This window comes from Mobula birostris, chromosome 8, assembly GCF_030028105.1.
Source record: "Mobula birostris isolate sMobBir1 chromosome 8, sMobBir1.hap1, whole genome shotgun sequence".
Lineage (NCBI taxonomy): Eukaryota > Metazoa > Chordata > Chondrichthyes > Myliobatiformes > Myliobatidae > Mobula > Mobula birostris.
The window spans coordinates 94,224,865-94,248,949 of record NC_092377.1 but is presented as its reverse complement, the minus strand read 5'-3'; the positions used below and the strand labels follow the sequence as shown (position 1 = coordinate 94,248,949).

At 39.8% G+C, this 24,085-nt stretch overlaps 1 protein-coding gene across 2 annotated transcripts in view; it reads left to right on the top strand.

Moving 5' to 3' along the window:
* The window catches only part of LOC140201498 (son of sevenless homolog 1), a 208,225-nt gene that overhangs the window by 90,533 nt on the left and 93,607 nt on the right, over positions 1 to 24,085 (top strand). For both annotated transcript variants that reach the window (XM_072265692.1, XM_072265691.1), the window contains exons 3-4: positions 9,611 to 9,742; positions 12,303 to 12,467. In XM_072265692.1, the coding sequence (XP_072121793.1) occupies positions 9,611 to 9,742; positions 12,303 to 12,467 (297 nt within the window). The remainder of the gene's footprint in view (positions 1 to 9,610; positions 9,743 to 12,302; positions 12,468 to 24,085) is intronic.

Genomic DNA, 24,085 nt, shown 5'->3' with positions numbered 1-24,085 from the left:
AATAGAGAAAATTCTACAGGGTTCACAAACTTTCTAGCACCTCTGTATGTTGAAGTCAGCATGGTTTACTTGGAAAATCTTGCCTGACAATTCTGTTGGAATTCTTTGAGGAAATAACAGACAGGATGATAAAGGAGGGTCAGGTGATATTGTTAACTTGGATTTTCAGAAAGCCTTTGACAAGGTGGCGAACACGAGACTGCTAAACAGGATGGTATTACAGGAAAGGTACCAGCATAGATAGAAGATTGTTTGTCTGGTAGGAGGCAAAGAATGGGAATAAAGAGGGCATTTTCTGGTTGGCTGTCAGTGACTAGAGATGTTCCACAGGGGTCAGTGTTGAGCTGCTTCTTTTTACATTATATATCAATGATCTTTATGATGGAATTGATGACTTTATGGCCAAGTTTGTGGACGATGACAAAGATAGGTGAAGGGGTAGATTGTGTTGAGGAAGTAGGGAGTATGCAAAAGGACTTGGGCATAGTAGGAGAATGGGCAAAAAAAAGTGGCAGATGGAAGGGTATCCTTTGGTAGAAGGAATAAAGGTGGGGAGCAAATTCAAAAATTGGAAGTGCAAAGGGTCTTATTTGAGCTTAGTGCAGGATTCCCTAAAGGTCAACATGCTACTTGAGTTTGTAGTAAGGAAGGCAAATGCTATTTCAAGAAGAGTATGATATAAAAGCAAGGATGTAATGCTGGGGCTTTATAAGGCATTGTCAAACTGCATTTGAAGTTTTTGGGCCTCTTACGTTTTTTTAAAAAAAAAAGGGATTTGCTAGCTTTGGAGAGGGTCCAGAGTAGGTTCATGAGAATGGTCCCTGGGATGAAAGGGTTAATGTACGATGAGCGCATGATGGCTCTGGGCTGGTACTTGCTGGAGTTTATAAGAATCAGGGAGGATCTCATTGAAACTAATCAAATATTGAAGGGCCTAGAAAGAGCACAGCTTTGGAATACAAGGATGTCTCTTTAGGACAGGGAGGAAGAATTTCTTTAGCCAGAGGGTGCTGAATCTGTGGAATTCATTATACCAGACGGCTGTCGAGGCCAAATCATTGGGCACATTTAAAGCGGAGGTTGATCAGCCTTGATTATTAAGGGCATCAAAGGTTAGGGGGAGAAAGCTGGAGAATGGGGTTCAGAAGGACAAACAATAAGCTGTGATTGATAATGGTGTGGACTCGATGGGCTGAATGGCCAAGTTCTGCCCGTCTTATCGTCTCATGGAAATATGCTAGATATTTCTTTTTGCTGTTATATCATTTGTTCAGCAGTGTGGGACTTTGGATGGAAATTAGTTTATATTGTCATAATTAGATGTGGACATGATAAAACATGAATGAGAGTTTCAGCAGGCAATAGGCTGATATAGAGGTAGAGGAAGGGGGTGTTGAAGGTGGCTTAGATGGTCCTTGTGATTGAGAAAGATCTAATGTTGATATCTCAGACCAGGGTAAAAGAGGTTATCTTTCTAAGATGTTGACTAGGGAAGGAGCACAGAACCACTTGAATGGGTCAAAGTAGTGTTAAAGCATACATTTTTCAGCTGAGTCCTTCTTTCAAATAGCGATGCAGAATATCTTGTCATTGAGAAAGAAGGAGTGCTAAGAACCTTTGGATGGAAAGCATTTTTGGAAGGGTGAGAAATTCTGCAAAGAATGAACATTAAAGGAAAGTGTTGGATTAGGTGATTATTTGATAAAGGTTAAGCAACATGAATAAAGACAAGATCATCATCATAGCTTGTCACACCAGACAGCCAGCCACTAGTGTTGTTTGGTTGACGTTGAGCAGGTCAGTGTCAGCTAAATCAGGTGACAGTGGGCAGTTGCGCAGAACGTGTTCAATGTTCTGCACCCTTTCGCCACACTCACAGGATGCGCTGGTCTTTAAACCCCACTTCACCATATTGTCTCCCGTCCTACAAACTCCCGCTCTCGCTCTGCTGAGAGTGCACCACTTCTGTCTGTCAAGCAGTGCCCTGTCTGGTAACATTTCTGTGGGGTCTTTCACTGTATTGTTTGGTGGGGTTCTGGTTTCTGTTTGTTAGACAAGATGAACACATGGGACCTCAGCTGTTCTCATTAGGTGTGAGTGACATCCTTTGGCGTGATGATTATCTATCCTTTGTTGATCTTTGTGTATTTTTTGACATCATCAACTGTGTGGCATCACACTTGTTTAATTCAATTCTTCTCTCTCAACCATTAAATCATTTTTGAATAACTTTTCTTCCTCTTCCACTTATTAATCCTGTTAACAGCTTCCAAAAATACAGCATCAGTTCCACATAATGACTCTGGGTAAATATTTCACCAATTTCTCTCCCAACCCTTCCACTGTCTCTAAATTATCATAGCACTTATCAAATGGCCAGGTATATTAAGTGTAGATAAAATGAAAACGATCATGATAAATACTGTTCTCACTATTTCTTGGATCTTCTCACTGATGACAAATGATCAGTGTTTAGCAAAGGCCCTTGTTTCAACACCCAACATCTGAATTCTAATGAATTTTGAGCCTAATATTATGTTGAACTCTTCTTTTGTTGACTTCACCCCCATGCCTATTTTCTTGGCCAGAAATCTTTACTTAAGACTGTGGACCCCTTTCTCTAGTATTCAGAAATTCTGTATCCAGTTTGAACATTTCTTTAATAGCCTTATTTTCTTTAGGTCACAAACTATTAAAAAAGCAATGTCTAAAATTTTCTTCTGCACCTACTCTAATGAACCCACCTCATAACCTGTAACACTTGGATCACTAAAGACCAGTCTAAACATCGTTATCATTGGTGACAATGACAGTACTTTTGTGATTTGGTGAAATGGCTTTCACCTTGTTGAGGCTCTCCATCAGCCCTCAGACAGCTTTTCATTTTCCATTATACTATATTTCACTACTGAACATGAGGACGTTGTCGCCCTGACAGTCCATAACCTAATTCCCTCTACAGGCAATAGTGACTCAGTATACACATTGATTCTTCCATCACTTAGGTCCATACCACCCAATGCCTTCCTTTAGTTTCCTGATGCTCATTGACTCATCTTCACTTAGGATATTTAATCTCCCAATTTCTCCACCCCACCCCTGAAGGCCCTTTGCTTCCTTGAATGGGGCCTAATCAGAACCCTTCCACCATCACCCTCATTTGCTTGGTGAATCCATTCTTACATTGATCAGTTACTTCTTTAACTCTGCTCACTTTCTTGAAATTAAATATGTCTCTGGTCTTCCAAGATGGCAGCACACATGGACATAGTGGCCTCTCCAGGACCAACCAAAGTTGTTTTTTGTATTTTTAAAATAGTTTTTACAATCGCAAGACACTACTGGACATTAAGAACTTCAGGTACTACAAGTCTGCCCCATCAGCAAGTTCCTCAATAGCAGGTTTAGAGAAGCCGGACTTTGTGTGGACTGTTGCTGCCTTCTACAGAAAGATGTTGGAGTCACTGCGCAAAGGAGGTGTACAGTCTAACAGCGAGTGATTGTCTTTTAAGGTTTTTATTGTGCTCAGAGGACCCCGCAGAACATTGGTAATCTGGAATACTGCAAATCCGATTCACTGGTCTATTGACAAGACCAACAGCAGGGAGACTGCGTAGTCTTGGTTGTAGTGCGGACTAGGTCTCATGCCGTGGCCTTACCTGTTGCTGCCGCCCAGAAGAGAAGATGCCGGAGGTGCTGTGGCACGGCATCTGTGCTTGATTGGGGGCAGGCCCAGTGCATCAGTGCTGCCCTCCAGTGTTCACTCGGTGGAAAACAAGATGGGTTGCATGCATTTGTTTGCAGACTGCTGAGGCCTTATTCTTGCTGACAATCATCCATGCACCATTAATCTGCAGGATATGTCTCTCAGGGACTTGGGCCATATTTTGTTTTGTATTGACTGTACGCTGACTGCTGTCTTATATGTCCTATATATGCCTTGTACTGTGTTTTGCACCATGGCTCCAGACGAATGCTGTTTTGTTTGGCGGTATTCATGAATGGTTGAATGATAATTAAACTTGTACTTGGTTCTAGGAGCTTCAGTGAGTCCAAACTATGACTGCTTTTGTATGAAATACCGAACGTCTTCACTTACTCTGCGTCCTCCTGACTTTTTTTAATGTGGTTCATTGATGACTGCTTACTGAAATGTTAAAGAATCTGGTATTTTCATTACCTTTGTTGTCAGTTTCCACCCTGCTGTCACTTCCATGCAATCCTGACCTCTGTTCTTTCTAAGCAAAATTTACATGTTCTCTCTTTGACGTGTCCTAGCTTTAGGTGCTGTAGTTTCGTTCCACATTCCAGAAACATGCAGATTGATTTGTTAATCATCCATTTTAAATTGCTCCATTAGTGAGAGAATCTGGGGTGGGGTTAATGGGAATACGGGGAGAATAAAATGAGTTAGGATGGGATCAGTGTGAAAATTGGTGTTTGATGGTCTATGTCAGTGGTCCCCAACCACCGGGCCGCAAAGCGTGTACTACCAGGCCGTGAGGAAACAATATGATTTGGCGATATGAAACGATATTAGTCAGCTGCACCTTTCCTCGTTCCCTGTGACGCCCACTGTTGAATTTGAACGCACGCGAGGTCATCAGTCGGTCATTAACCTGCAACTACTCGATGAGTAAAAAACAAACGTTGCTTGAGAGTTTCTTTGGAAGAGATGGTAGGGGACATAAAAGGCCTAACGATGATGATAACGCAGAGACAGCTGAGGCCGAGACTGCAAAAAAACAGAACGCTTCCTTCAACAGAAAATACGACGAGTCGTACATAAAATATGGCTTTATTGCGACCGGTGACTCGCAAGCTCCAAGCCCCCTGTGTGTAATATGTGGAGACAAGCTGTCTAATGAGGCAATGAAGCCCTCAAAACTGCTTTGGAACCTTGAGTCCAAGCACCCTGCACTTAAAAACAAACCCGTTGAGTTTTTTTGAGCGGGAAAGAACTTGAGCAAGCGGAACAGAAGCAAGTGCTGAGAGCCACCACCTCCACAAATGCTGCTGCTCTGAGAGTGTCGTACTTAGTGGCTAGCCGTATTGCTAAGGCTAAAAAGTCTTTCACTGTTGGTGAAGAATTGATACTGCCTGCTGCCAAGGATGTGCCGTGAACTGTTGGGAGAAGCTGCAGCTAACAAGATGGCACAGGTTTCTCTTTCAGCTACCACAGTTTCAAGGAGAATGGATGACATAGCGGAGGACATCGAAGCACAGCTGTTGGAACGGCTTAACGAGTCAGGTTTCACTACCCGAGTCAAAGAGGTTGCTCCTGAATGCCAGTCTACACACTGTGTCACACCCAGGGAAATGCTGGCTAGCCGAAAATTGTCACCTAATCTTAACAGCGTATTGAGTGACATTGTTGAAGTTATCAATCACATCAAAGCAAAAACCCTGAACTCACGTCTGTTTGAGCAGCTTTGCAAGGAAATGGATGCAAAGCACAAACGCCTTCTCTTACACACTGAAGTCAGGTGGCAATCAAGGGGGAGAGCCCTGGCCGGGGTTTTTGAGATAAGAGAGCAGTTACAGAGATTTCTTTCAAGAAAAAAGACACCACTGGCAGTACACTTCAGTGACGAGGAGTGGATAGCAAAACTCGCTTATCTGCGTGACATCTTCAACCAGCTCAATGAACTCAATTTGTCACTTCAGGGGAGAATGACAACTGTCTTCAAGTTGGCAGATAAAGTGTCTGCTTTCACAGCCAAACTGGAACTGTGGGGACAGCGAGTGGACAGGGGCATATTTGACATGTTCCCAACATTAGCTGGGAATCTGGGAGCGACTGAGGCTCACAGCTGGTGCACGAACACCTATCTTGGCTGTTGACAGAATTCGAGCGTTACTTCCCAACCACAAATGACCCAAAATGTGCAAAGGAATGGGTCCGTGACCCATTTGTGAATGTCCCCGGTGAATCATCCATGTCAGCGCGAGAAGAAGATCAACTCCTCGAGCTTGCAAATGACGGTGGGCTGAAAAGTATGTTTGACACAACTTCTCTGCCGGCATTCTGGATCAAAGTCAAGGCTGAATATCCTGAGACAGCCACGAAAGCACTGAAAACGTTGCTTCCATTTCCTACATCATATCTCTGCGAAGCAGAGTTTTCTGCAATGAATGTAACGAAAACTAAATTGCGGAATAGGCGGGACATAAGGAACCCCCTTATAATTGACTTATCACTATATTCATGTGAGGAAAATATGTTCTGTGTGTTTAATATTAAATTCGTTAGATAAACCCTTTTTGAAACGAAATTGAGTGTATTAGCCACTGATAAGTGACTTATTGTTGACTTATCACCTATATTCCAGTCTTGATTAACACCTCCCCCCACCCCAAGGGGTCGGCCGGTCCGCAAGAATATTGTCAATATTATACCGATCCACAGTGCAAAAAAGATTGGGGACCCCAGTCTATGTGGCCTTGAAGGGCTTGTTTCCTTGCTATATTTCTGCATGACTACTGTGTCTCTTTACTATGTTACAGATATTCCCTTTGGTTCTCCTTATTCCCACACCACACTTCAAATTAAGACATGCCTGTTATCTCACTTTTTCAGTTCTGGTGATGGGTCATTGACTCACCTTACAAACACTGGCTGATTTACTGAGTATCCCGGACATCTTCTGTTTTTATCCCACCGTGAACTCTACTCCCCAGCCACTTGTTCATTCCTTTTAGAAATTAACTGATACTGAAGCAGACTGTTATTATTCTTGGTTTCCAGTTCAATCTCAAGATGATCTTTGGGTGAATATATCCTCGCCACCTACTTCTTTCTCTGGTATATTGACTGACTCCAACGTTGCCATTAGTTATCTGCTGCTTTAAATAATATTCATTTATGCTTTTGTTTCTTCCAGACTTGATCATTGCCATGCACATGTGGCTGAATTCTTCCTGTTACTCCAATCTCCATATACCTGAGGTCATTCACAGCTTTGGTGTCTGTATCTTATTATTTAAATAGAAATTACATCTAAAATGCATATTCATGTATTCTTGTTTTATTTTCCATTTCATCACTGTGACTCTTGCATTGACATTCTTATGAAGAGTACATAAGGCTTTAACTTCCTGTTAGGATTTAATTTCAGGATATGCTATTCAATTTACTATTCAACATAAATAGCAGGTTTAGCTCTTTATTTATGGATTATATTTGGCAAGGTTGGTTTTATCAACCATTTGTGATTACATGGGTACAGTGGTGCTAGAAAGATCATGAACCCTGTAGAAATGTCTCTATTTGAGCAAAAGTATGACTACATGCAAGTCCTAAATATAGATAAAGAGAACCCAATTAAATAAATAACACAAGAAGCATTATACTTGTTTATTTATTTATTTAGAAATTATGATCCAAAATTGCATGTATTTGTTGGAAAAAATAGGTGAGCCTCTGGGATAATGCCTTCTACAAAAGCTACTTGGAGTCAGGTGTTCCAATCAATGAGATGAGATTGGAGATGTGAGTTGAAGAAATGCCCTGCCCTACATTTAAAAAAACGCAAAGTCAGGTTACTGTCAGAGCCTGCTCTTCTCTAGAAAGATCTGTTTATGTGCACCCTGCCTCAATCTAGACAACTTTCAGAGAACCTTAGAAGAAAAATTGTAGAGATGCATGAAGCTGGAAAAGGCTACAAAAGCATTTCGAAAGACTTGAGTGTTCATCAGTCCACAGTAAGAGAAATTGTGTACAAATGGAGGAAGCTCAGTACTGTTGCTACTCTCCCTAGCAGTGGACATCCTACAAAGATCACACCAAGGGCACAACCTACAATGCTGAAGGAAGTGAAAAAGAATCCAAGAGTAACAGCAAAAGACCAGCAGAAACCTCTAGAACTTGCTAAGGTCTCTGTTCATGTGTCCACTATAAGAAAAACACTGAATAAGAATAGTGTTCATGGAAGGACACCACAAAGGAAACCACTGCTCTCCAAAAAAAACCACTACTGCACGTCACAAGTTTGCAAAATACCATCTGGATGTTCTATAATGCTTCTGGGACAATGTTCTGTGGACAAATGAGACAAAAGTTGAACTTTCTGGCAGAAGTGCACATTGCTTTGGAGGAAAAAGAGCACTGCACACCAACACCAAAACCTCATCCATCTGTTCCATGGTGGAAGGAGCATCACCTTTTAGGGCTACTTTGCTGCCTCAAGCCTGGACGGCTTGCAGTCATTGAGGGAACAATGAATTCGAAATTGTATCAAGACATTTTACAGGAGAATGTCAGGTTAGCAGTCAGTCACCTGAAACTTAATGGAAGTTGGATATTGCAACAAGACAATGATCTGATAGACAACAGTAATTCAACAACTAAATGGTTTAAAAAGAAGAAAATTTGGGTTGTGGAATGGCCAAGTCAAAGTCCTGATCTTAACGTTATAGAATGTTGTGGAAAGTTCTGAAGCAAGCAGTTCATGCAAGGAAGCCCACCAATCTCCCAGAGTTGAAGCAGTTTTGTAAGGAGGAATGGCCTAAAATTTCTCCAACCTGATGTGCAGGACTGATCAACAGTTAGCAGAAACGTTTGGTTGAAGTTATTGCTGTACAAGGGTGTGTGTGTGTGGGGGGGGGGGTGGTCATGCCAGTTACTGATAGCAAAGGTTCACATACTTCATCTAACAAATGCATTTAATATTGTATCATTTTTCTCAATAAATAATTGAACAAGTATAATGTTTTTTGTGTTATTTGTTTAATTGAGTTCTTTTTATCGAGTTTTAGGACTTGCGTGAATATCTGATTACATTTTAGGTCATATTTATGGAGAAATAGAGAAAATTCTACAGGGTTCACAAATTTTCTAGCACCACTGTATTTCAGAATACTACTAAGCTGCAGAGTTATGACACTTGAATATATTAATTTTGTCTATTTTTATTGTCCTTCAGCCATTTTTTTTTCAGTAACAGAACAAATATTGATACAACATTTTCTTCCATGGAACAATGGAAGAAATATTGCATGTAAAGCTACTTCCCAAAAGGTTGATGTTAAGCATAGTAGGTTAACAATTTATTCTCATGGCCTTAAGAGTGTTCCATGCACCCCCCACCCTTTCCTTTCTGTTTTTTTCCTTGCTTTTCAATTTGATCAATTCTTCTGGTCAAGACAATTTTCATGATGTGTATTAGAGAATTCTCACTAGAGATTAACCGATGCCCATTGATAATAAGAATACTTTGTTATGCAGAGGAAAGGATGAGTAGTAGCATCAAATAAGTGTAGTTTTGTACAGTGAGAAAGGCAGGAAAGACAGAATCGAAAGGAAATTGGAATGAATGAAAAGAAGTTTTGCCTTCCAGACAATAATTTAAAATGTTGCTCTTGTCCATTAATATTATCCAGTTAATTATGGCATCTAATTGTTCACAAATTTTCAACAGTGCAGACAGAAGTTAATGTGGACTGACAACAGATTTCCTGGTTTAAGAAGGTTGTATTGGGTGTTAACCTCATAAACTCAGGATTTTAAATGAAAAAGCTAGTAATTGAAATTTGTCAGCAAGTATCTGTGTTGTCCAGCTGACAATTAGTTTCACAGGTTACATGGTTTTTTTCTTAATTTATCCATTAGGAGCGAGTGCAGAAATCATTTCCACATCCAATTGACAAGTGGGCCATAGCAGATGCTCAATCTGCCATAGAAAAACGCAAACGTAGAAGTCCCCTTTTGTTGCCTGTTGATAAGATTCATCCTCTTCTGAAGGTAAGTTTTAAACAATTAAATTTAGAATCATGCTGCCATTTTAATAAAGGTGATTGTTTTCAAAATGAATGAATGAAGAAACTGCATGTGGGTGTAAGATTCAAGGAGCAAGATTTCATTATTAAAATTCTGCCTCATGTTGTAGAATAATTGAACTGTTGTGAAACTTGGATGCTAAATTCTTTCCTTTGTAGGAGGTTGTCATTTCTGAACCTTTAAAAATTGATGGATAATCATATTACCATATGACAATAAATTTATTTCGATTGATATTCTTGGGCTTATGTTTAAATGTATCAAACTGTTAATTGATTTCAGTTGAAATGTAAACTTTATCAAAGTAGAGAGCCGAAGTAAAATTCTTGTGTCACTTAATTATTTGTTTTATTGTGAATGACAAAAATGTGCTGCTCTATTACTTTTGTCAGAGTTAGAAGCTATCACTTAATATAACCATTAATAAAACCCATTACTCACAGAGTAGTGCATTGTCCTTTTCTGATTTTGGCCTCATTAGCAGTTTGTTTCCCTCTCTCAGCACCTCCCTCAGCATTACCTAAGTACTACTCAGTAGATTGGAGGTCAAACAGATTCAGAAAGTAGTGGTGCATGCAGGTAATAGTTATGAATGTGGGCTTTAAATGATTCAACGAATAGTAGAAATGGGGGATCCTAGAAATAACTCTGAATTGAGGGTTTTGAAGCTCAATTAAGGTTGTGACTACTCTGACTCAGCTTCGGGTATTTTCTTCAGAGAGGGATGAGTTGATGGCTGAGGAATAGAGCTTGTGATCAATTCCTGATGGCTTCATTTTTCCAGTAAGTTATCCACAAACTTGGAGGAGGAAACCCCTGTCCTCTGACAATTTCACATGCTTTTAGACAGTTGAAAATGTACATTATTAATATTCTCATTTGATTTCCCTATGGCATGACTGGTATACAGTTCTCTTATCTAAACATCAGGCACCTAAAGTAGCCTTTTCCCCTAGCCATATGCCTATCAGATTTTCAAATGATATCTCCATAGTATTGGAGTTGTTAGTTACATTCTGTAGGAATTCTTGATGTATCTCACAAAAAGCTAATGGGACTTTGAATTAATTACATCTAAGTGGCTTCTGCTACATTTCTTCAGTACTGCAAGTGTCAGCTTAGTTTTGTACTCAAGGCCTCGGAGAGAAGTTTGAACTATGAACTTTTGACACTTTGGCTAGAGTTCTCTCACTAAAACGAGTGATCTGATTGATTATTAGTGATTCTCCTGTTTCTTTTTCCATTTAATTTGGGAATCCCTGCTACCGTATTCATGTGTTAATTCAGCTGCTTCAATTTTATTAATTCATTGGTATGCATGCTTGATTTCATTAATTTGTTGATTTCTAGTTTTTTAATTTAATGATATGGACTGTTCCATTAGTTGGTGCTTGCCTCATTGTGATGCAGTGTCTATCATAAATATTGTATGTGAAATTCATGTGTTTTATATTTGTTTCTATATGTTTATTTTTGTAATTGTGTCAAAAACAGTAAATTTTGTTCTAATTCATGTACTTAAATGTATTCCATTTCAAAAAAATCTGTTTATTATATTGACAGCTTGTTTGTTAAACTGACATTTCATCTCTTTTAGTTATTAAAAGTCTGCGAGTATATTACAGAAGAAAAGCCACCCCATTGAATAATGTGGCAAAACATCCACCACCACCAGTGCCATCCACCTCACAAGTCAGCTCGTTCCTGATTTCTGTCCCTGCACATTACAATGTTGAAGTCAGAAACAAGTTGGAAGTCAGAAGCCAGCGCACATAGCTCTCATTTTGCACTGTGTCCAGGAATGGAGCACTAATCTATGCAATTAAGGAGCCAGATGCACTAAGGATATCTAGCATGGGAACTGCACCCCCTTTATTCAAATGCAAATATTGATTAATGCAGGCCTATGCTTTGATTATCTAATCTTTTCCCTTTTTGTTACCTTTTGTATTAATTTTTTACCCATTTAAAAGCTGACTTAAGTTCAATTTTTCACAACAATTTGGTCTATTTTAATTCAGTTTATTTAGGCTATTTAAAATCTTACTATGAGAGAGATTTTACCACAGGTGAAAAGGGTTTGACAACAGTGATTATCAAATTGCCATTGGGACATTACTTTGCCTGTAGCCTAGTCAGTGGCTCCCTTCATTTACAGAATTCTGCAGAAGGCATTTAGAACTATAAAATTACAAATGGAGCGTGTTACCACAGGCCAGATTGCGCAACCTACATGCACCTCGATCTTGTTTCTCATCAAATCTGAATTTCACATCCATTCTAACCTTGTTTTGATTTGTGAAAAAACATTTGGGAACACAAAATACTCTGCAGATGCTGGGGTCAAAGCAACACTCACAACACGCTAGAGGAACTCAGCAGGTCGGCAGCATCCATGGAAAAGATCAGTCAATGTTTTGGGCCAGAACCCTTCGTCAGGACACTGGGAATTGGGACAAATTAGGAATTTGTGAATTCTTTGAAGACCAGTAACTGATGAATGGTATTTTTCATATTTCTGCAGGAGGTTCTTGGATACAAAGTTGACCATCAAGTTTCTGTTTACATCGTTGCAGTGTTAGAGTACATATCTGCTGACATACTGAAGCTGGCAGGCAATTATGTGCGAAATATACGGCACTACGAAATTACCCAACAGGATATTAAAGTAGCAATGTGTGCTGATAAGGTAAGAAAACATACATTTTTTAAAGGAACTTGCAAGCTTCTTCACCGGTAGTTTTATTTACTCTTCCCTTGGACCTATAAGGAAACTTTAGCTTCACTGGAATATCAGATACTTTTGTAAACATTTACTATTTAATAAATAACAAATATTTTCAGAATTCAGATGCTCAAAAGTAGTCTGAATAACCTTTTTGAAATCTATCTTGTTGGAGTTACACATTCTTTCCTTTTTAGACTAATAGATTCAATTTTACCAATCATTGTAGGAGTTGTATTTGCGATTTTTTTTCCTTTCTCGATTGTGATGCAGGGATGTGTTTGAATACGCAAGTGAAGGAAATGCTGTTAGTTAGTTTTTATTTTGGAAGAACTTGTGCTGCTGCATCATTCTGGTGTATATTTTTTTCTATTTTGTGACCTACTTTTGAAACCAATGTCATTTTTTTGCTTCAATGTCACTAGACACTAGAATACTACAGCATAGTACAGGCCCTTTGGCCCTCAATGTTGTGCCGACCCATATATTCCTTAAAAAAAACTTACTAAGCCCACACTACCCCGTAACCCTCTTTTTCTTTCATTCATGTGCCTGTCCAAGAGGCTCTTAAATACCCCCAATGTTTTAGCCTCCACCACCATCCCTGGCAAGTCATTCCAGGCACCCACAACCCTCTGTGTAAAAAAAAAAAAAAAAAAAAAAAAACAACAACAACACACAAAAAGAAACACAACAACAACAACAACTTACCCCTGATGTCTCCCCTAAACTTCTCTCCCTTAACTTTGTACATATGCCCTCTGGTGTTTGCAATTTGTGCCCTGGGAAACAGGTACTGGCTAAGCACCCTATCTATGCCTCTCATAATCTTGTAGACCTTTATCAAGTCCCCTCTCATCCTTCTATGCTCCAAAGAGAAAAGTCCCAGCTCTGCTAACCTTGCCTCATAAGACTTGTTTTCCAATCCAGGCAACATCCTGGTAAATCTCCTCTGCACTCTCTCCATAGCTTCCACATCCTTCCTATAATAAAGTGACCAGAACTGAACACAATACTCCAAGTGTGGTCTCACCAGAGATTTGTAGAGTTGCAACATGACCTCTCTACCCTTGAACTCAATCCCCCTATTAATGAAGCCTAGCATCCCATAGGCCTTCTTAACTATCCTCTCAACCTGTGCAGCGACCTTGAGGGATGTATGGATTTGAACTCCAAGGTCCTTCTGTTCATCCACTCTTAAGTAACTGACCATTTACCCTGTACTCAGCCTTCTGGTTTGTCCTTCCAAAATGCATCACCTCACACTTAGCTGGATTGAACTCCATGTGCCACTTTTCTGCCTAACTCTGCATCCTGTCTATATCCTCTTGTAACCTTCGACAACCTACAGCTCCATCCACAACTCCTTCAACCTTCGTGTCGTCTGCAAACTTACTCACCCATCCTTCCGCCGCTTCATCCAGGTCCTTTATAAAAATCACAAAGAGCAGGGGTCCCAGGACAGGACCTTGCAGCACTCCACTAGTCACTGACCTCCAGGCAGAATACTTTCCTTCCACTACTACCCTCTGCTTTCTTCCTTTAAGCCAATTTTTTATCCAAACAGCCAAGATTCCACTGATCCCATGCGTCCTGACTTTCTGGATGAGTCTCTCATGGGGGACCTCGTCAAATGCTTTGCTAAAATCCATGTGGGACACATCTACCGCCCTACCCTCATCAATTTCTTTTGTTATCTCTTCAAAAAACTGAATTGGGCTCGTGAGGCACGACCTTCCCTTCACAAAGCCATGTTGACTATCCTAGAGTAGACTGTACTTCTCCAAGTGCTCGTAGACCCTATTCTTAAGAATCCTTTCCAATAGTTTGCAGACCACCGATGTAAGACTCACTGGTCTATAGTTCCCAGGATTCTCCCTGTTACCTCTTTTTAAACAAGGGAACTACCTTTGCCATTCTCCAATCCTCCGGCACCTCCCCTGCAGCCAGAGAGGATTCAAAGATCATAGCTACTGCTCCAGCAATCTCTTCTGTCACTTCCCACAGCAACCTGGGGTATATCATGTCCGGCCCTGGGGATTTATCAATCTTGATGTTATTAAGAAAATCCAACACTATTTCTTCCTTAATCTCCAGATTGTCCAGCACACAGGCCTGTTCTATTTCGACCTCACCCTGATCAAGGTCCTTTTCACTTGTGAATAGTGAAGCAAAGTATTCATTTAGGACCTCCCCTACCTCCTCTGCCTCCAGGCACATGTTGCCTTCTTTATCCTTTAGCGGCCCCACCTTCATTCTTGTCATCCTTCTGTTCTTCACATACGCATAGAATGCCTTGGGGTTCTCCTTAATCCTACATGCTAAGGCCTTCTCATGCCCCTTTGAGCTCTCCTAGTCTTTTAAGCTCCTTCCTGGCTACCCTATATTTCTCATGAGCCCTTCCTGCTTCTTATATCTAACATATGCTTCCTTCTTCCTCTTGACAAGTTGCCTCACATGTTTCGTGAGCCATGGTTCCCTTTTCCAACTATTTTTTCCTTGTCTCAGTAGGACAAACCTATCCTGAACCCAGCACAAGTGGTACCTAAACTTCCTCCACATTACTTCTGTGCTTTCACCCTTGAACATCTGTTTCCAATTTACTCTTGCTAGTTCCTGCCTCATCCCTTCATAGTTAGCCCTTCCCCAGTTAAGCACTTTCCCATTTTGTCTGTTTTTTTTTTAAGTTTTATTTTTATTTGGATAAGGAATTCACAAATCATGTACTTTTTTCACACATATAACCTTTTCCATTTTTTTATATGTATAAAACTACAATTATTTATACATTCTTAAGTACACATTGAGATGATATAAAAGGAAAATAAACATTTAAATAGATAATTATGTACTGTGGTAAATCTAACCTATTAGGCTAAGTAATGGAATTAGTTGTTAAGAAAAATGGTAATAGTTTCCATATAAGCCTTCTGGACCATTTCCACTGGTCCAAAATGTTGTATATAAGCCTATGTATCAACCATTGTAGGTGTTTATATCCTAATTTGTTCATGCTTGCTCCTGCCCGCAGACATAATTATCCAATCTCTATGTACTTATTTACTTAATTTTTTCATTTTTTTATCCCTTTCCCAAATCTTTCCCTTTACTTGTGTTAATTCTTTATTTTCCAAAAGAAAACAAAAAAAACAAACATTTAGACTAGGGGTGCTTACGTTAGCAATATTACTGTGTTGATGAGAAGAGCAGTATAAATCATTAGGAGAGTCATCTAAAGTCTGCTGGCATTGGGGTTATATATTCAATCCATTTATTCCAGATTTGATAAAATTTTTCTTTTTGAGTTCTCAGGGAGTAAGTCAACTTTTCCATTTTAAATATTTCCAAGATAATTTCGTACCAATCTTCTAATGTAGGTGGTATTGGATTTAGCCATTTTCTAGTGATTGATTTCTTACTTGCCGCTAAGAGGGCCTGCAGCAACTTTATATCTTCCTTCTGTTCAAGAAACAATACATGCCCCAAATAGAGCGCCTCAAAGTTCAGAGGTATCTGGGACCTAAGTACCTTAACTAATGTTCTATGAATACCTTCCCAATATAGACTTAATTTAGGGCAATCTCAAAAAATATGAAAATGATTTGCCTCCTTGGAGCCGCACCTTCTCCAACACATCACATTTGTATCTTTATATTTTTCCTGATATGGATCTTGAAGTATCTTATAATGTTTTTCCAACAATGTTCTCTCCAAGTCAAAGAATTAGTCGAGGACCATTGAAAGCTGCAGATTTTCTCCCAAGCCTCCTCTGAAAGTACCAACCCCGCTTCTTTCTCCCACTTCTCTTTAATACACAGTGTATTTACATTTTTAGCATGGGAGAGTGCATTATATAATCGAGAAACTGATTTACTAGGTATTGAACTGCACGCCGAATTCAGAATCTTGAAAAATTCTAATTCTACTGTTGATAGGTCTGTATATCTACAACTCTGGTTAACATAGTTTCGTACTTGAAGGTACCTAAAAAAAGTCATTATGTTCTAGGCCATGTTTGTCCTGCAGGATTTGGAAACTTTGTAATACTCTTTTATCTATAAATGAGAGGTAGGTTGTAAGACCTTTCTTTATCCATAGCTCAAATCTTTTATCTCCTCTGTTGGGAAGGAATTCGGTATCATATGCACACCATCTAAAGAGTTTTAACATGTTATTAATTCCACATGAATTAACCACCTTCTGCCATGCTTTTAATGTAAGATTTATCCAAGCGTTTTTAAATTTTTCCAAATGGGCCATCAATCCTTTGTCAGCTATTGAGGCCTGAAGAGGAAAACTGTCAACTAATCCAAATTCTATTTCCTTCCATCTAGCCTTATATTCCCTATTGCACCAATATAACAGAGGGGTTATCTGTGAGGCATAAAAATAAATTTCTCAGGCAAGGAAGAACCATACCTCCTCCTTAACTGTAAGGTGTTATATCGAATTCTAGGTTTCTTTCCTTGCCAAATGAAGCGGGAAATCCATTTGTCCCATTCCCTGAATTGATTATCATCCACCTCCAGCGGTAAAGTACGGAAAAGATACAATAACTGAGGAAGAATATTCATTTTTATAGTATTTATCCTTGAATTTAAACTTAAAAAGGGGATAAGATTCCATCTATGCATACCTGCTTTTATCTCTGAGATTAATGGCCCATAATTTACCTGTGACAGTGTTGAAAGATCCTTCGGCAGGGTTATTCCTAAATATTTTAATGATTTAGCTTCTCACTTAAGATCATATGTATCCTGCAATTTTTTGGATGGTGTATAATTTAGGGACATAACTTGTGTTTTCTTTACATTTATTTTATAACCTGATATTTTCCCAAAGTCATCCAACAGTGGAAACAATCCTATAAATGATTTTTCTGGTTCACTCAGATAGACCAAAACATCATCTGCGAATAACGCCACTTTCTGTTCAATCCCTGCCACCTTGATACCTTTTACGATTTCGCTCTGTCTTATTAGTTGGGCAAGCGGTTCAATATATAGCGCAAAAAGGAGAGGAGAAATTGGGCATCCCTGTCTAGTACCTCTCTCTAAGATGAAAGAGTCAGAGAGGTCCCCGTTTATCTTAATTCGGGCTGTAGGGCTGTCATATAGAGTCTGAATTACTTTAATAAACTTTTCTTGAAAGCCGAATCTTCCTAACGCTCTGTATAGGAATGCCCAACTAACCGAATCAAAAGCTTTCTCAGCGTCCAATCCTACTACCATTGTCTCTGTCTCGTTCTTATTAACCTGTTCTAATATGTGCAGAGTTCTCCTTATGTTGTCCTGTGTTTGTCTTTGTTGGATTAGGCCAGGTAAAAGCTTTTCCAATCTGCGCGCTAATATAGATGTAAATAGTTTGTAATCTAAATTAAGAACACTAATTGGCCGATAATTGCCACATTCTAGTTTATCTTTACCCTCTTTAGGAATAACTGAAATAATCGCTTCTCTCCAGGAAGGTGGAGTTTCTCCTCTCTGCAAGATTCATTTAAAGGTGTTAAGTTGTAATGGGGCTAACTGTGTCTTCAGGGACTTGTACCACTCTGAGACAAAACCCATCAGAACCCGGGGACTTTCCAGCCTTTAACCTAGAGATGGCCACGTTCAGTTCTTTGACAGTTACTGGTTCTAATAAACTTTCATTTTGTAAATCTGTAAGTTTAGGTAGATCTAAAAAATTCAATACACTGTCTATATAGGGCTCATTGGGGGCCCGGGGTTGGGAGTACTGCTCTCGATAATATGTTTCAAAACTCTCTTGAATTTTCCCTATCGTACTCTCCACAAGCTTTGTCTTTGGATTCTTTATTTTATGAATTGTATCGTCTGCTTGTTGTTTTCGTAATTTATATGCTAATAATCTAGCTGATTTACCTCCTACTTCATAATTCTTTTGTCTCAGGTAAAGAAAATTTCTTTGAGTTTCCAACGTATAAATATCGTCAATTTCACTTTGCAATTTCCTAATTTCCTGTTTTAGATTTGAATTACTTTTGTTGCTATCTACAACTTGAAGTTGTTTTAATTTTCCTTGAAGGTCTGCTAATTTTTGTGCATTGATTTTTTTCATGTGAGTGGTAATGGAAATAATTTTCCCTCTCAGTACAGCTTTCAATGTATCCCATAAGATCACTGGTGATGTTTCTCCCGTGTCATTAAGGTCTAGATATTCTTTGATTTCTCCCCTTAATCTCTCCATTACTTTCGGGTTATTGAGTATATGTGAGTTTAGCCTCCATAGTGTTTTCCTCATTTTCCTTTCCAGGATTAGAGACATAGAGACTGGGCTATGATCTGACATATCAATTGTTGCAATATTACAGTTTTTTATCCTGAGTCTATCTGTATTAAAGATAAAGAAATAGTCTATCCTTGAATAGGCTGAATGAGGGAAAGAGTAATATGTATAATCTTTACTAGTAGGGTGTAATTCCCTCCAGACATCTATAATTCCCAACTCCTCCATCAATGAATTCACTTTCCGAGTCAGAGGTTTATCCTGAGTAACTGTTCTTGAAGAATCTAATATAGGATTTAATCTAATATTAAAATCCCCTCCACAAATTACTACCCCTTGAGAACTGACCATTAGGTCAAAAATGTGTCTATAAAATGACCATTCACAACCTGGAGGAGCATAAACATTCAGCAATGTTATTTCTGTACCTTCTATTCTTCCTGTGATTTTTACAAACCGTCCTTCTTTGTCTCTAGTCTCTGAAATATGTTCATAATTAAGAGTACTTGATATTAAAGTAGCTACCCCTCTTTTGTGACTCAAATTTATATGATGAATAAAATACATGCTTAAAGTCCATTCTTTTTAATTTTCCATGTTCAGATTGGCTCATATGTGTTTCCTAGAGGAAAGCTATTTGTGCCCTCTCTTTTTTCAATTTAGACATAATCTTATTTCTTTTAATTGGATTCAAAACCCCATTAACATTATAGGAAATTATTTTTACCAATTCAGTTTGCATTTTTCTCTAGTAGAAAAAAAAACACTCTCCTTTTCTAACCAAACAGTAAGCAATCCCTTCTCAACAGTAAACCAAGACATATAACCACACCCTAGACATTTTTGAACGTGCAACATTTGAAAATTTTTCCCGGCTTCCCACAGTGAGGCCTGAGCACCGACCCGCCTCAGTTCAGAGGGATAACCTCTATCTTCACCCTGTGTTAGAGGGCCCTCAGCAGTTTGAATAATCATAGAGAATTTTCTCCTATTTATGTCTCTACCATATTGCTATCATTCAAGTTATTCCGTCTAGTTTATTTTCAGTTACCAGTTTTCATTTTACCTTTAAGTCCGATTTACTCTTTTCAGTCATTTCTCTTAATTAATCTGTGGTCTCTGTACATTCGCGCCTGAATATTTGCAGCTTTTCCTTGTAGTTTGACACTCTGGTTCGAGAGGAGCGTCCTCGCCCCACTAACTGCCACGACTTCTGCCGAATCCTCTCCAGTAGCGACTCCGGTTGGGTGATAACTTTAATAGGTAGTCCCCGGTCCGCCAGGTCCAATGTTGCCTCCTCCACCGTAGCGTAAGTTTTTGTCCCTTCGTCGTAAAAGACTCTCAGCCGAGCTGGATACAGGGTCTGGAATTTGATGTTGTTTTCCTTCAGGACTCTCCGTGTTTCCGTATATTCCTTCCGTCTGGCAAGAATCCCCGGTGTGTAGTCGTGGTCTAAACTGATTTTACAGTTGTTCCACATGAAACCTTTCTTTTGCCATGCCCTTTTAAGCACCTCTTCCTTCGTTCTGTAACTGAGAAATCTGACCAGAATCGATCTGGGCTGGGTGCCTGCTGGAGGCTGTGGTGCCAACGCGCGGTGAGCTCTTTCTATCTGTAGGTCTTTTGCGGCCGGTATATCAAGGTTCTCTCTAAGTAGCTTCTCCACGAAGGGAATCATCAATCCGGGTTTACCTTCAGTACCTTCGGGAACTCCGTAAATCCTCACATTTTCCCTTCTCGAGCGGCCTTCTTGATCTATTAGTTTCCACTGGAGCTGGTCTTGTAGCTTCAGCACTTCTGCTATCACCTCCTCTGCGTCTTGTAGCTTCTCTTCAATTCCAACAATCCTCGCTTCGGCTTCATCTATCCGCGAGTTAGTTTTTACTATTTCTCCTTTAATATCTTCCAGCTGTTTGCTGTTATCTTGTCGGAACTCGCGAATCTCTCCGAGAATCAAGGACAGAGTCACCGATTCGCCCTCATTATCTCCGTCCTGGCTTGCCGTGGGGGAGCTAGGCCCGTCGCCTTGCTGCGTCTCTTTATGTTTATCAGCCTTCAGAGCGGACTTTTTAATCTTGTTCTTAGACATCATCCTTGCCCCTTTTATTAATATAGTTATGCAATATTAAGTATTTGTCTAAATTTGATTATGGGGCAGTTTACCTTCTTTTTTGTCGAGAGACCTTTTCCTTACGCCGCCATTCCCTTGATCGGTGTAGGAACTTCCCCATTTTGTCTGTTTTTATCATTTTCCATAGCTATGCTGAAGCTAAGGGAGTTGTGGTCACCCGCACCAAAATGCTCCCCCACCAAGAGGTCTACCATCTGACCAGGTTCATTACCCAGAACTAGATCCAGTAAGGCCTCTCTTCTCGTCGGCCAGTCCACATACTGTGTCAGGAATCCTTCTTGAACACACCTGACAAATTCAGCTCCATCTATCCCCCTTGCAGTCAAGAGGTGCCAGTCAATATGAGGGAAGTTGAAATCACCTATAACTACAACCCTGTATTTCCTGCAGCATTCTAAAATCTGCCTGCTTATCTGCTCCTCGGTGTCCCGAGGGCTATTTGGGGGCCTATAGACTACTCCCAGCATAGTGATTGATCCCTTCCTATTTCTGACTTCCACCCACACCGACTCAGTGGACACACCCTCTGCAGCATCCTCCCTTTCTATAGCCGTGATACTATCCCTGACCAGTAATGCTACTCCCCCCACCTTTCTACCTCCCATCCTATTCCTTTTAAAACTCCTGAACCCCGGTACCTGCATCAGCCAATCCTGCCCTTCCTCCAGCCAAGTTTCAGTAACGACCACAACATCATAGTTCCACATACTGATCCATGCTCTAGGTTCATCCCCTTTAATGAAAGAGACACATTTCAACCCCTCTAACTGGCTACATTTATGTTTTATTCCCTGCCTGTCCTTCCTCACCAACTCAGAACACATAGCATCATGCCCTTGTCCTTCTACCTTAATCTCTGCACTCACATTCTGATTCCCACCCCACTGCCAAACTAGTTTAAACCCTCCCCAACAGCTCTAGCAAACCTGCCCGCCGGGATATTGGTCCCTTTCCAGTTCAGCTGCAGCCCGTCCTTTTTGTACAGGTCAGACCTTCCCCAGAAAAGATCCCAATGATCCAGAAATCTGAACCCCAGCCCCCTGCACCAACTCTTCAGCCACGCATTCATCTGCCATAACTTCCTGTTCCTGCCCTTTCTGTCTCGTGGCACAGGCAGCAATCCCAAGATTACCACTCTTGAGGTCCTGCTTTTTAATTTCTTTCCTAACTCCCTATATTCCTCCTTCAAGACCTCATCCCTACTGCTATCTGTGTCATTGGTCCCCATGTGGACCACGACATCTGGCTGCTCATCCTCTCTCCTGAGAATACTGAGAACTCGATCCGAGATATCGCGGACCCTGGCACCAGGGAGGCAACAGACCATCCGGGATTCTCGATCTCTCCCACAGAACCTCTTATCTGTCCCCCTAGCTGTTGAATCCCCTATCACTACTGCTCTCCTCTTTTCCCTCCTTCCTTTCTGAGCTGAGGGTCCAGTCTCGGTTCCAGAGATGCGACCTCTACAACTTGTCCCTGATAGGTCATCCCCACCAACAGTATCCAAAACAGTATACTTATTGTTGATGGGAACAGCCACAGGGGTGCTCTGCTCTTTCTGTCTATTCTCCTTCCCTCTCCTGACAGTCACCCAGTTACCTGTCTCCTGACTTTTAGGGGTGACTGTCTCCCTGAAACTCAGGAAAAATTAAAGATGGAAATCCAGGTTTTAATTATTTTCCACTTTGAAATGCAGTGGATTCTAGTTAATTGGGCCATCAGTTAAGTGGGGCTGCCACTTATTTGGGGCAATTCTTGAAAGAACAAAATTTAACCAAGAAAATAGCCAGAACTCCCATCGTTTATTTGGGACACTGTGCCGCTTAATTGGGGCAGGAGACTGTTGCAGAACAGTTTCTAACTAGGGTCAATGGTATACAACTGTGTGGCTGTTGCAAACTACATCATGCTTAGAACGAACTGTTTTACATAACATTGTTATGCGTGTCTATGTGTTCAAAAAATAGTGATTTTTGTCACTGATAGTTGACAAGAAATAAGCAGGAAGACAATTCAGAGCTGTTTGCTCAATACATTTTCAAACATTCAGACTTAGAGATGTCAGAAATGGCCAGAAGTGAAAATGAAACAATTTTACTACTGCAAGTTAGAAACTAAGAATTTGAAGGTATCAGCAATCATCTTGAACATTACAATGAAAAAGAAGATTTGGAGAATGCAGATGATAAAAGTATTGTATGAAAGCAATTCATTATCTGCACTGGATGTCTGTGATGATTCTGTTCATTTACAGTCAATCAAAAGAACACAGCAGTGTACTCTGTATGAATTCCTCCATTGATAACTATTAGGAACTAATACACATTTTTATGGTATTGCAGTAGTATTGGTAGTTTCCTAATTTGTTCTGTATTTCATTTAAATACATAATTTGTTACTCAGTTAAATGGTAGTTTGTCTTTTTTTTGCATTTTCAACTACTTACATGAAACTTCAGCTCATTGAAGCAGCTGCTTAATTAGGCCAAAATGAACTGGTCCTGATGTGGTCCGAATTAATCAGAATCTATTGTATTTTGTTTGATTCAGATGCATACAGAATCTCCAATAATTAATATTGTTTACTTATTGTATCTTTTTTTTTACAAATTCAGGTGCTTTGTAATATCATGATTACATCAATATTACTAATGCCCATGTTAACAGCTTCTAAAAATGAACGTTACCAGATGTCACCATTCCATAAAAAGAGAAGTCACGTTTTTTTTCCTTTAAGATATTTAGTAATTGATGATTTCAGAGCATCGGTTACATGCTACCTTCATTCATGTCATTCTTATATGACATATAAGGCCCATTCCATTCTGTGAGTACACGTTTCTCCGGGGTGCTTTACCCTAGATTTGTATGTCATTCGCATTAAAATAACTGTTCAGACTTCAGGCTCAGGTATTATTTAGTATCCCTAGAGATTGTCTTTTCCTCGGCATTGGATGGTCTTGGGTCCATCGAGTGATTTTTTGATTTTTTTTAAGAAAGCAGGTAATTTTGGGCTGTATTTTCCCTCTTGGTTTTCAATCCACCTACCCTTTGTTATTGGTTGGGATTTTTACTGGAATTATAGGAGTCTATTACTTGTACTCCCATTGAAAGAACTTTATCTTGAACCTGCCAAAGTACTAAATATGCATCCATTGAGGAATTGTTGGTATCAAATAGTTTAGTTGTCAAGGTAACTATGATTA